Source organism: Liolophura sinensis, chromosome 3, assembly GCF_032854445.1.
Source record: "Liolophura sinensis isolate JHLJ2023 chromosome 3, CUHK_Ljap_v2, whole genome shotgun sequence".
Taxonomy (NCBI): Eukaryota; Metazoa; Mollusca; class Polyplacophora; order Chitonida; family Chitonidae; genus Liolophura; species Liolophura sinensis.
In genome coordinates, this window is record NC_088297.1 from 13,318,858 (window position 1) to 13,331,634 (window position 12,777).

Below are 12,777 nucleotides of genomic sequence, written 5' to 3' on the forward strand. Positions count from 1 at the left end.
GTATGTACATTGTTACTTAAAATGGTCTATTGGTCATGGGTTTCTCCCAGGGCTCTCCCCGATTTCTGCGCACCGAAATGCTGGCCGCCGTCGTATAAGTGAAATATTCTTGAGTGCGGCGTAAAACACCAATCAAATAAATCCGAAATAAATAACTAAAATGGGCTATAAGCTATTTTCCCTTTAACCCCTTACATTCGTACTACATCCATCAACTCCCCCCCCCCTGTCTTTTTTCCCATTTTTTTTCACGCTGAGTGCCATGAGCCTGCTAGGAGAATTTGGCATTATATCAAATCATTCACATGGGTTATAGCTTGTCAACCTCTAAAAAAAACTATGTCGCAACGGGTAGAACTTACAACTAAAAAAAATTAAAGCCATATATTCATAATATAAAAAAAAACCCTGTGAATATACTTATCTTTTCACTCCAGACATGGTTTCTAACGCCCTTTCGCCAAACCGAGGTCATCTTGAGAGTGTTGTGGAAACCGTCGGTGTAATATAGCCTGACTTACACATGGCAAATGACTGGTGAACTGAATGTATTTTTGTATTTTGCATATTTGTATAGTATAGAGGGTATATATCCCCTCGTACACTCGTCAGTTTCATATGTGTTTTTGAGTTCTCGTTGTCAACTGGATCTTGCTCTATGCATAATTATGTATCGTTTATATGGGTTAAATTGTGTCAAAGGAAATAACTACTGTAGATCTAGAAAGATAAGCTAAAATATGACGCATAATGGTGAGATTTAATTGCATGGAGTAATCTGTCCCTGGTGTTATATATATATATATATATATATATATATATATATATATATATATATATATATATATATATATATATATATTAAGTAAAAAAATAAGCATCTCTGATTCATTTGTCGCAATTTCCAATTTTTCCGGGATCGGGTCTAGTGGTTAGAGAGGTATGCCTTTCAATCACCAGGACCCATGATGTACAGGTTCAAACCTGGTCTTGGACAGGGCATTTGTAGATTGCACTCATTTGCACTTGCGCAGCCTAACTTTCGTGGAAGATCACTTGTAGGTTTACGCTGGGTTGTGCGGTTTCTTCCATTTATAAAGCTGATCACTACAGCACAAGTGAAATATTCCTGAGATTAATATTCCAATTAATCAAATAGTAAATAAAATAAATTCTAGCGTAATGATTTCTGTTAATGGTGTATGGTTTATTCGTACCTTTTGCGATCACGTTTTATGGGTGAACCGGTAACCTATTATACTTGGACCCGAGTCACAATTGCGTGGGAAAAAGTATGTATGGAGCCTTCGTACACAGGTGGTCGATTTACCAAAACCTGTCCGCATATATATATAAACCTATATATCTCAGTTTCACCAAGACCTCATAAACTGTGAGAGCGTGAGAATATTCAACTCCAATGTCCAAGGCCGGGTTTGAACCCGCACTTTGCGTGCACCTCACTGGGCTATATCTCGCTCCCTTCAATTGAGAATATTTGTGGTTAAAGATCCACGCAGGAAAAGTATGTTGGTTGTTTGTTCAGTTCTTAAGGACGTGCTATTTATAGAAAAGCGGGTGTTCTTAGGAACAGTAACCGTTGCAACAAATTAACTATGACATAAGTGTGTCAAACTGTATACCTACACAAATATATGGATATATATATACTTGCACAACGAACTTTAAGTAGTCATTAGCTAACACCCTAGCTCACCATCCGTAATACCGCATGAGTAGGTTTTCAAATATCTGAAAGCCAATACGAGCAAGATCTGTTAACGCAGTTTTCCTGTGATACATGTATACGTCATACAGTCTATGACGTTGTCCACGTGCTGCATGTGTCAATTAAGACACGTTGGAATGCGCACCGTGTAGCTAAAGATCATGCATGATGAACGAGTACATCATCTGCATGTAAGGTTAACGACGGTTGCTTCTTCAGAATATAGGGTAAACGGCTAAAAATTTCGCCACCCACAAAGAGAGAGAGAGAGAGAGAGGCCTTAATATATTACTTTTGGTGCTGAATCTTATATTTTCCCATTAGGATAATATAATGCTGAACCCACCAAACAAACTTTTAAAAACTTTTCCAAAGTCAATGTAGAACTTAGAATCAGGAAAAGCAGACCGCATACTGATGGTCGAATAATAGGTCAATTACGGTACATACATATCTCCCGCAGAGACGCTGTAGAATTGTACAACACCACAAAACTTGACACTTTCTTGTGGGGCTTTCCTTACCACGTGACGGCTGCATTATACTTCACAGTTATCCATCTGGTATAGTTTACCCAGGCACCCTACGCAAAAAAACAACACAATTTATGTTTTTATTCACTCTGTGTGTCAGCTAGATTTGCTAGTGTGGTGTATGAACACAGGACTGTAAATGAACCGTGGCCATAGCATACTTAGCCCACTACATATATACACGTTTGTTACACGGCAGTAAGATGGTCTGTAAAGGTTATAACGCTAAAATGTTCCGACTGGAAAGGGTAAGTGTCGACGAAAAATGCTTTGTTTATCTCTCCAATGCACGCTGCCAAGCCTTAGCATTGCTATAAGGTTTAAGAAATGTTCAGCCATTCATGTCGAGACTTTCAGTCATGCACGTCGAAGCGTCTAGCCATGCATGTGGAGATATTCATCCATACATGCCGAAACGTTCAGCCATGCATGCCAAGATGTTCAGCCATGCTTGCCGAGATGTGTTTATCCCAAGATGGAATGCATGTGCACATGCGTTTTAACTCATTATGAAGACGCCTTAAATCCACAACCATATGCACATCCAAATGTACTAAGATGGATTCTGACTTCAATGTACCATTCATAAACGATGAAGTGGCCTCCTAGAAAAGATGGAATGTAGATTATGTCAGCATATATAGCTGTTATATATATTCCTCTGCAAAGTGGGAATCTCAGTTGATTTTCCTCTTTAGTCATATGGTTGTGTACATAGATATAAAAGAGCATTTTGAATGAGTCGTGGCAAAGTCCTGACAAAGTAAAATCAGCAACAGTAACAAAACGGTATAGAGTTACAAACCTTTGCAGGAAAGAAGAGACTTTATGCTGATCTAACTTTGTGTGACTTGTGTATACCAACTGATGGGGAATGGTGGGTGCTTATGGTTTGATATTTTAGCGCAGTTGGAGTTATGTGAACACACCGAGAATGGAACTGTTCAGGAACCTTTTTCACACAGCAATTTTGAACCAAATTCCAAAACTTCTAAAGGCAAACAAAACACAAACGTGAAGTGTATGTCAGATTGAAGACTATGCACTGTTCACAAAAATAGCTGAGTTCGGTTTAGTTTTTTGGAATTCTTTTCAACCTATTAAAATGCATTTGAAACTTTGCACTCCACAGTGGCCTTTTCTGCCCACACTGGGACTAATGACTTCTTATCACGTTTTCGCAACTTTTTTGCCACGCATAGGCCGCTAAATTTCATACTTCAAAATGCGTATACATATAGATCTATCAATGCATTTCCCAAATTGACATTGGAATGAACTATTTCAAGCAAAAATATGAATGTGACTGGGTTGGAAAAACTCTCAAAAATTAAATCGAACTATTTTCATGGATAGAGTTCAATGGCCATTCATCTACTAGTACTTCGTTTTCGTATTTCCTTTAATCTTGTTTTCAAAACAAAATATTTGAAGCTGGATGATCAGAGTTGCCTGAAATTGTACGGGACGAGATGTCCTCATCGGGATTCCACAGTCAAAATTTATGTTGAATGTATGTATTTATTTGCTTTTTTTTACTTTGGACGCCGTACTAATGGGTTTCATTTTCACTTCGACAAAAGCGTAAATATGTTGAATGTAAGTTTAGCATAAAACAATGCAAAAAGCAAAGCAAGCTAAACAGAAAGCAATCGATTTTCAATTCGTGTTCTGTTTTCTTTTCTCACAGATATTTGCATTCTTACTCCTCGGATTCTGTATCTTCGCTGTTGCCTTCTACACAAAGTTTGTGTACACGACACAAAGGAGTGTTCGCGATGGTGTCAATGTAAGACCTGATGAAAGAAAAACTGAGATTAATTTTCTGAACAATGACCAGTACAGTCAAAAAGACAACTCTTTTGTCGATGGTGTCAATTCACAGGACGAAAACTGGAGTTTCAATGACGAAATCCAGCCTGAAAGCCGGAAATATTTGGTGTATTCCTGCTCTGGTAGATCACCATGTGGTGGCTGGGGCGATAGACTGCGCGGCATTGTCTCCACCTACGTCATGGCGGTGTTGACCAATCGAGTCTTCGTAATCAACATGACGTCACCGTGTCCATTGACAATGTGGCTCCACCCAAATTTAATCCCTTGGACAGTACACATCAAACCGGAAAGCCAGACAGACGAAATATTCATTGACGTTCACGACAACACTCGCTTTTCTGAACTACTCAAAAGCGTGGATCTATCCAAATTCTTCATCAAAGACGTGGTGAGGCTCACACCGAACTACGACTTGTTCTCTCGACTGAAACTTAACCCAATTTATCAAACACAGCTTACAGAGATGAGCAAGCCGGTGCCAGGAAAACCGGTGTCGCTTTTCTCGCGAATATTCGAAGATTTATTCGCAATGAATCATAACCTAGAATTCCAAGTGTCCAAGTTTTTAGCTGGATTGTACGAACCCAAGCGACATCGAACGTTGATATGTGCTCAAATAAGGATGGGAAGAAATCCCAGCATTCCACGCGACACAGAAATCAGAACGAGGCCATCTGAACTAAAGGCTTTGTGGAACTTTTTGCAGGAGTACAAAAACGACAATAGGTTTAAAATATTTGTGACTACAGATTCAGAATCAGTCCGGAAAGAAGCTAAGAAATTATTTTCCTCTCAAATCTTGGACACTTCCGGTCCCATAACACATCCGGACTATCGCCATGGCAACGATAGCTGTTTGGGTCTGGGGAAGATAATTTTGGACCAGTATCTGTTGCGGTTCTGTGACACCTTGGTGATTAGTAAAAGTTTGTTTGGTGTCATTGGTGCTCATTTGAGAGGAAAAACGAGCAATCTGTATCAATTTTCGAATGGAACTGTTGATAGGATGGCTTTGAGTGCCTATCATTTGTTTAACTTTTAGAACTTTGATCCACATAAATGGCTATTGAAGTTACAAATTTGTTCAAAAAGACAAAAATTAAACAATGTTGATACAGCATCTTCTGGATGCGTCTTTTGCTGTTGTTTAAGAAGAATGTAGGGGGCGTGGATCAACATGAAAGAATACAGCATGCATGGAGAGAAAAAAACAGAGAAGCGACGACAGTGGGACAGTTGGCAAACTGAATAATCATCAATGAAATCTTGTATCTTGTCATTTTGCCTCATTTAGTGATTTATTTTTCTTTGAGCACGACCGGGATTAGGATGACCTCTATCTTAATCCTAGAGCAGGATTATAAAAGACAGAAAAAAAGGAGTTAACTGCAATTTGTTTTTAGTCGTTGAAGTAGTAGGCACTCTTCCAGCTAAAGTCTATTATCAATAAGATGTCGGTTCAAACCCAGTTAGTGCCAATATGTTTATATAGTTAAGTTTGACTTATTTTACAGCCAACCTTGTGGTGGTTGGAAACCGGAGAGAGCACGAGAGAAACCCACGACCATCCATCCCGCAGGTTGATGACAGACCTTCCCACGTAATGATATTTGCCAAATTTGACGCACTTGTCGATGTAGGATTACCGAATGGGATAGCGCAAAATTTTCAATTTTTTTAAATATACTTTACAGGCTGTCTATAATTCATATCTGGGGCGCTTGTCAATAGTATCATAGAATCTCGTCTGGCATGCGAGACCGACATTTTCAGTCTAACAGATTTTTATATTTATTTGATTGGTGTTTTACGCTGTGCTCAACAATATTTCATATATACGACAGTGGCGAGCATTATTGTGGGTATAGGCCACAATAATGTAAGGTTGCTGCAAGACCTTCCGATCTACGACAGGAGAGAAAGCCAGCATAAGCTGGACTTGAACTCACAGCCTAAAACCGTTACCATGCAGCGGAAAGTCTCGTCGCGGGAGATCTCAGATCCTGTTAATGTTCCATTAGCGTTAAAGTTAACGTTTAGTGCTGTAACTGAGCCAGAAGCATTCCGTGCCTTCCTTGAACAACCTTTGATTTACTTATTTACTCGATTGATTAATTACGCCATACTCAAGAATATTTCACTTATACGATGGCAACCAGCATTATGGTGGGGGTAAACCCACCAGACCAGAGAAACCAGAGAAAGCAGCCATGACATAATTTGACCGTCAAAATATGGACCTTCCTATGCCAGCAGCTGGAAGGGGTGTCTATCTTTACTCGCAGCCTCATTACTACCTGACACCTTGTGTCTTCTTCTTTTTCAACAGTATGGTTCATACCTGCTCAAAAATGGCCGGTTGGCGGCGAATAAACACTTTACACCATAATGTGCACAGAATTACATTTTTTTTTACATGCAAATTTTCAAACACAACTGTAACATATGTCATACTCCACATAGATCATCCCCGCTCTCTACCCTTGCTTTACATCACTGCCACCACTAGACAAGTTTAACCTTTGAAGCCTCCGCAACGCACGTGGGCTTGTTTAGACATAGCTTCATAATTTCGTATAAAGAGAATGCCTGTGTATAAAGTATAATTAGAAACAAAGCTTGAGGCAAAGCGATTGTGTTTTCTGACATCACTTCCGCGGTATTCTGCTATTGCAGCAGATTGTTTTGTTAAATACAACACACATATTCTATTAATTCAACATAAAGATCCTATTAGACTAACGGGACATTATGTTGAATATGACAGAATATTATGTTATATTGACAGAGTATGTTTTAGTATCACTCAGACAACACACTTTCTGTTAAAATTAACAGACTGATATTTTGAGGCTATCGAACGGAAAAACAATATCCAAATCTCTTTAAGATATATATAATTTTAACCGAAGATGGAAGTTAACGCTACCAGTAGTTCCTAGGAACGTCGGATGTAAAATCCTATGATTCAAATTCAGTGCAGCAGTTCTCAACACCTCTTGTTTAAACATTGGAACGCGTCCATATTTGTATTACACACACACACTCTGCTATAAAGCAAGAAAAAGCAAGCAAAATTATCTTAGTTACGCTTTCATTGTAACTATTCCTATAAACACAGCTTTAATATAAAAAACAGAGCCAGGAACCAGCTAGCCCTTATAATTAGATTTCCACTTACAAAGCCAAGGGCACTGCCCGGTTGTCTCACACCATCATGCTGGGCACCGTCGTAAAATGAAACATTCTTGAGTGCAGATAAATGAAATGGTAAAAAAAAAATAAAGCATAGCACCAAAGATGGTTCACACTTTGTTCATAAAGAGATTATCATCAGCTCCAATTGTGTATGTCCAGCCTTCAGTATCACCAGTATTAGGGATGGAGGCGGTTCCACTCACTGCCATAATTAATTTATTGATTTATTTATTTGTTTATTTATTTGATTGGTGTTTTGCACCATACTCTAGAATATTTTACTTATACGACATCGGCCAGCATATTTGGGATATCTGCATCTACCAGAGCCTCTGTTCGACAGATTTACACCAAAACCCTATGGGGGGTCAGCGAAATCTGTATATTTCAGGTTATTCTTTACGGGTAACCTGAAATTACAAGAAAAAAGAATTAAAATCTTCCTCAGGACACAACGAACTCTGAAACTGTCTGAGGAATTCTGGTCTAGTTCCTCTCTGGAGCAAGCAAACCGTGCGTTGTAAAACCCTTGTAATGTGTTTAACTCCATGTGAGGCTACCCGTTGTTGTCTACGATTTTAATCAACATCGCAATTTATTGCTGCAAAAACTAGTGTGTCAAGGTTATTCCATCAAACGCGTTCATTCCGAGTTTCTTAAGTTTTACAATGAGTATAATTCTCTTGTAAGTAAATATGGACAGAATGTCCAGAATCTCTGGCGCTCTGCTTCATGATTGTGTCTAATTCCGCTTGGCCCCTGGCTAGGGTCAGTATATTCATCGTGCTGCTTGTACACTGTGTACTGGTAGACAAATTACAATCAACTACAGGCACGTGTAGGTATAGCAATTTTATATATGAAGTGAAAACAAAACAATACTTTGCCCACTAAAAGAGATGTTCATGTAGATATTCACGACACCGAAATCCACCAACCGCTCCAGGTATGTACACGCTTCAGTGTGTTTTGGAGAATTCAGTGTATAGGCCAATTTAGTGTTTTTCACATAAAAATGAGTCTATTAATCTCCAATTTTTTAAGAAAAATATTTTAGGAGAAAACCATGTGTCTTTCTGCTTGTGCTTCCTACACGTGTAACTAAATTAAATTCAGTTTTAAGTTTTCATGTTATTAGCTGCAAGTTAAATATTTTGTGGATGATGGCGTCCTTTCAAAAACCTTACAGCAACTGATATGGTTCGGTGCACGTCACGGAAAAGTGGCTTCTGAGTCATCTTCTTTTGTGTAACCACTTTTATTTACTATACATATTCATGTTATTGTTTATATAACATGCTCAAGTCTGAGAACTCTCTTTTAAAAACGCCCAATTCTTTTTGAAAACTGGTGCATGTTTAGAAATGCGTGAAACGTCCTTGTGTACCCAAGAACATGTGAGCAGTGTGTACTCAAGTACATATAGGTGGCGTTTCAGCCTTCAACATACAGAAAACTGGGAACATTCTCGCACTGGCGATCAGTTCGAAGATTTTTCCAACATGTTAGGTATAGATTTCTATGCAATATTGCTGGAGGATTGAGAAGCTACAATTTCCCTGCCCAATTCCGGATTGAACACAGCTGATACGACAGAACGACTTCAAACAACTGATAACATCAAACCCACGCGAGCCGTGTGGAACTGCTGCGACGAATCAGAGTGCTCGTCCTAAGTGTACATGGCTAACTTAAAGTCTCATCATCACTTGACGAATAATAGGAAAGATAGCCAGTGTGATCATCTCATTGGATGACCTACTGAAGACAGGACAGTGACTGGATCGAACTACATGTAACTACAACGTTGAAAGGAACCAAGAGATCGTCAGCATCGAGGAGGAAAAGACTCTGAACATTGTGAAGGCGCTTACTGTTTTGACAAGCCGAAGAAGCTGTCTTCATAGGACGAGAACACAGATGAGATGTCAGACACGTTCACAAACAGCGTATCACCGCTGTTGACGTTGATCTCCGCCTGGAAATACGACGGCTGGAGGATTCTGGCGTCGGTGACGTTCATCTTAGTGGTCTTCGAACAGATGACGACTTTTCCCTCTTCATGGTGCGCGCGCACACGGAACAGACAGTGTATGTAGAGGGTGGGACCGGATGCCCTGGGTAACTGGCGAAATGTCACCTGACTGTATACCTTGTACACGCCGTTCTCTGGGGCGATCAGTCCACCGTATTTTCTGTTGTACTGGAGAGAGTCAGACAAATGACCAGTGCCTTCGGAAAATGGTGTCTGTGTGCACCAATGCATTGCATCACCCATTTCTGTAACATACAAAAAGTTAGCAGTCAAATGGATTTGAAATCCAAATCTGAAATCACTGCAATATGCCTCAATGTCATATTATACTCCAGTGAAGATTTAGTTCAAGACAGCTGATCTAATAAAGATCTGATAGGCCGTTCACGGATAGAGAATTCCACGCCGTTTAGTCTTAGGAAATTCAGATTCTGGAGTTTTTATTGACAAAGGCAAAATTTAAAACCTCTATACAAGATAAAAAAAAAAACTACAGCATAAAGGGTAAAACAAGATCAGCGACCACAGTGTGATAGGAGGCAACTGGTCAGACGATAGCGGTGAAATCCGGCCTCTTGTCCGTTTACCTCAGTTAGGGTTTTATGTTAGCTGTTAAATACAGAAATAGTAGCAAATTACACGCCCCACAGAACCATGACTTAAGCAAAATTATCTAAAATAAGTATGCAGAGATGATAACTGCAACACATTAGACGTCACTGGTCTTGAATTACTCACTGAGTACGGATTACGGCTAAAAACCCAAAGACGTATGGCTACGGCTTTACATCAGGGGTTACTATCAGTTACAAGCTGATGTGCGGTAGATTCTTCTTAGTAAACAAGAGACCATTGTTCAGCTATGAATTGGTTTATTCCGACGTGAAAGTAGTTTTTTACCTCCTGTTTTTGGGTAGTCCAGAAACAGAAAAGCTGACGACCTGCTGGAAACACTTTGATTGCACTTTGGTCTGTCTGGAATAACATAAAAAATATCATGAAATGAAATGTAAGAAACCCGAATTTCAGACCGTTATTTCCGAGTAAAGGTAAAGATACATAAAACACAGTCATTCCACCCACGGCATAGCATTTCGATAAAACAAACTGTTAGCACAAATCCTGTTATTTAGAAATCACATGAAACCAAACTTACCGTTCTTTTCTTGTTCAAGATCCTGAGCTGCTTTGCTGGAAAACTATAAAATAAAATAAAAAACAAAACAAAAAAAAAACAAAACAAAAAAAATACAGATAAAAAGAAGGCTGTTATCATGGAACAAAGAACAATTAAAGACCATTATGTTCACAACTTTTTTCAATGACATTTACAAGTTGAGTTGGATAACAAAAACAAATATATGCATTATACATGATATCGATATTAGTACCTGTCATAAAACGTCGCTCTCTGAATAAACAGAAGTTGTGATCGACATAATTATTATGTTATAAGGTTTTTCAGGAAGTATTACGGTATAATATCATTACATGCATAAATAATCACGAAATTATTATATATATGGTATAACCGTGTATCTGAAAATGCGATCGGTAAATGGTTCAGGGACTTAACACGCCCTTTAATAGATTTCTGCAAATTAGGGTTTAACTAATCAGGCCCCCCTCCCTCTCCAACGTATCCATAGCAACACGGTTAAACGGCATTGTCATCAGAGTGGGAAAGCGTGGGCATACAATTTCTATGATAAGGAATTAAGTAGTTGTTAGTATTTATAGTATTGAAATGACATGGGGGGAACCCTGATGATCAAACTCCAAGGGTCGATTCCACAAAGATTTTTTTATGACTCTTATTTTTAGTCGTTCGGTACTGGAAATTGCTTAGTTTTTGGTACTGGGAATTCAAATTTGGCGCATTTGTACAAAGATATATTTATTTGATTGTTTTTTTACGCCGTACTTAGCAATATTTCACATATACGACGGCGGCCAGCATTATGGTGGGAAGAAACCGGGCAGAACCCGGGGAAAACCCACAACCATCCAGAGGTTGTTGCAAGGCCTTTCTACGTACCGTCGGAGAGGAAGCCAGCATGAGCTGGACTTGAACTCACAGCCACCGCACTGGTGAGAGGCTCCTGAGTCATAGTGAATTTGTATAAAGATAACACTGGAGAGGTGGCATGACGAAAGATTAAAAAATAGGCTCTAAAGTCATATTTCAAATCCTGGCTTAAATCTTCAGTAATGTTCAGTAAGCAGCTTTTGGTCCCAGCTGTTCAAAATTTGACGGGTGTCATAAGACGTCGTACGAGGGGTGATTAAATCACATTGTAACTTTAACTTTACAACTGCCTTTGTGTAGTCGACACCAAGTCGCTCTAAAATGTATTTGTTTACTATTTGATTAGGGTCATACGGTTTTCCAATAAAAGGCTCACTTATTTAACGGCGCCGAGATAATTAATAAAGTCAACGTAGACAAATTACCTCACTCTCTAACTATTTACTTACCGAAGTATAAGGAACTTGGCTATTTCCTTTGCTGAAGCAACACAACACAGATAGTTCCTTTTACACTGGTTAACACATGGTCAAGCTTAATTCCTTTGTTTGAGCTGACCATACCAGCTTCCAGTAGCTACAGACATGTGTATTACCGCAGTGTATGTAAGCAAGGTGGCAGCACATCTGGAAGGGATTAATTTCTCCTTGGCATCTATTGCCCCTGATGACCCCTGCTGGTTAATCTCATCCTATCAGCCCAGCCTCTTGATAGAGGCTAATCAAGATGGTTGCACCAGCAGTACACAGGCCAAACGAAAACTCAGTACAACAGCAACCACTTGTAACTGTTCTGAGTCTTTGTATTTAGTTATGCCTCAGTGGTTGTCCTAACACAACACAATCCTCAGAAATTACATATCACTGCAGATGCACATATACTGGAATTTATCATGCTTTGACATTTTGAGTCCAGTGTACATATTCTCTATGGCCAGTCAGTAAGCATTTGTTATTTTTGTTGATAAATACATATATATAGATATTAACTTTGTATATACAGTTAATATGCATATAGGCTCTCGCATGGTAATATTGTATTTAGTTTATAGATATTATCAAAATACCCTGCGTGACCCGTATCATTGTTCCTCATGCGGTAACCGTTCTGGGTTGTACAATATGTATACAGCCCATAAAAATGTACCACTCAGATTATTATTGCATACATTAGCCTACACTATTGATTTGTAACCTGTATGTTAAATGATCGAAAGAGTAATTTACGAATGTTATGTTTTGGTTGGAGGTGAGGGTCAGCTGGCATAGACCAGTATGTCTTGTTATATATGAGATATAACCTGGCATCATAAAATGCATTTGTACCCATCATGTGGCTACACTGAGTCATCTAAATTTCTAATGCGAGCCTGGCCCCTTATTAGCCTGGCAACGTACTCGACATTATGTTCAGATGC

General features: G+C 39.0%; 2 protein-coding genes across 2 annotated transcripts; one reads left to right on the forward strand and one right to left on the reverse strand.

Moving 5' to 3' along the window:
- The first annotated feature begins 2,465 nt into the window (after positions 1–2,465).
- On the forward strand, positions 2,466–5,297 carry LOC135463379 (uncharacterized). The gene is made up of 2 exons (XM_064740638.1): positions 2,466–2,510; positions 3,953–5,297. The coding sequence occupies exons 1-2, from the start codon at positions 2,466–2,468 to the stop codon at positions 5,138–5,140; spliced, it is 1,233 nt and encodes a 410-aa protein (XP_064596708.1). The 3' UTR covers positions 5,141–5,297.
- Positions 5,298–9,166: 3,869 nt separating this feature from the next.
- Positions 9,167–11,442, reverse strand: LOC135463380 (tumor necrosis factor ligand superfamily member 15-like). Its single transcript, XM_064740639.1, has 4 exons — positions 11,410–11,442; positions 10,488–10,530; positions 10,232–10,306; positions 9,167–9,576 (listed from the first exon to the last, which is right to left on the reverse strand). Exons 1-4 carry the CDS (start codon positions 11,440–11,442, stop codon positions 9,167–9,169), a joined length of 561 nt encoding a protein of 186 aa, XP_064596709.1.
- Positions 11,443–12,777: the final 1,335 nt, after the last annotated feature.

Excerpts from the sequence above, each read along its gene's own strand:
- LOC135463380 (XM_064740639.1), bottom strand. The coding sequence starts at position 11,442 with ATGACTCAGGAGCCTCTCACCAGTGCGGTGGCT. Across the intron at positions 10,307-10,487 it reads TCTTGAACAAGAAAAGAACG|ACAGACCAAAGTGCAATCAA; the intron begins GTAAGTTTGGTT and ends ATGTTATTCCAG. Across the intron at positions 9,577-10,231 it reads GGACTACCCAAAAACAGGAG|AAATGGGTGATGCAATGCAT; the intron begins GTAAAAAACTAC and ends TGTATGTTACAG.
- LOC135463379 (XM_064740638.1), top strand. The coding sequence starts at position 2,466 with ATGGTCTGTAAAGGTTATAACGCTAAAATGTTCCGACTGGAAAGG. Across the intron at positions 2,511-3,952 it reads AAATGTTCCGACTGGAAAGG|ATATTTGCATTCTTACTCCT; the intron begins GTAAGTGTCGAC and ends CTTTTCTCACAG.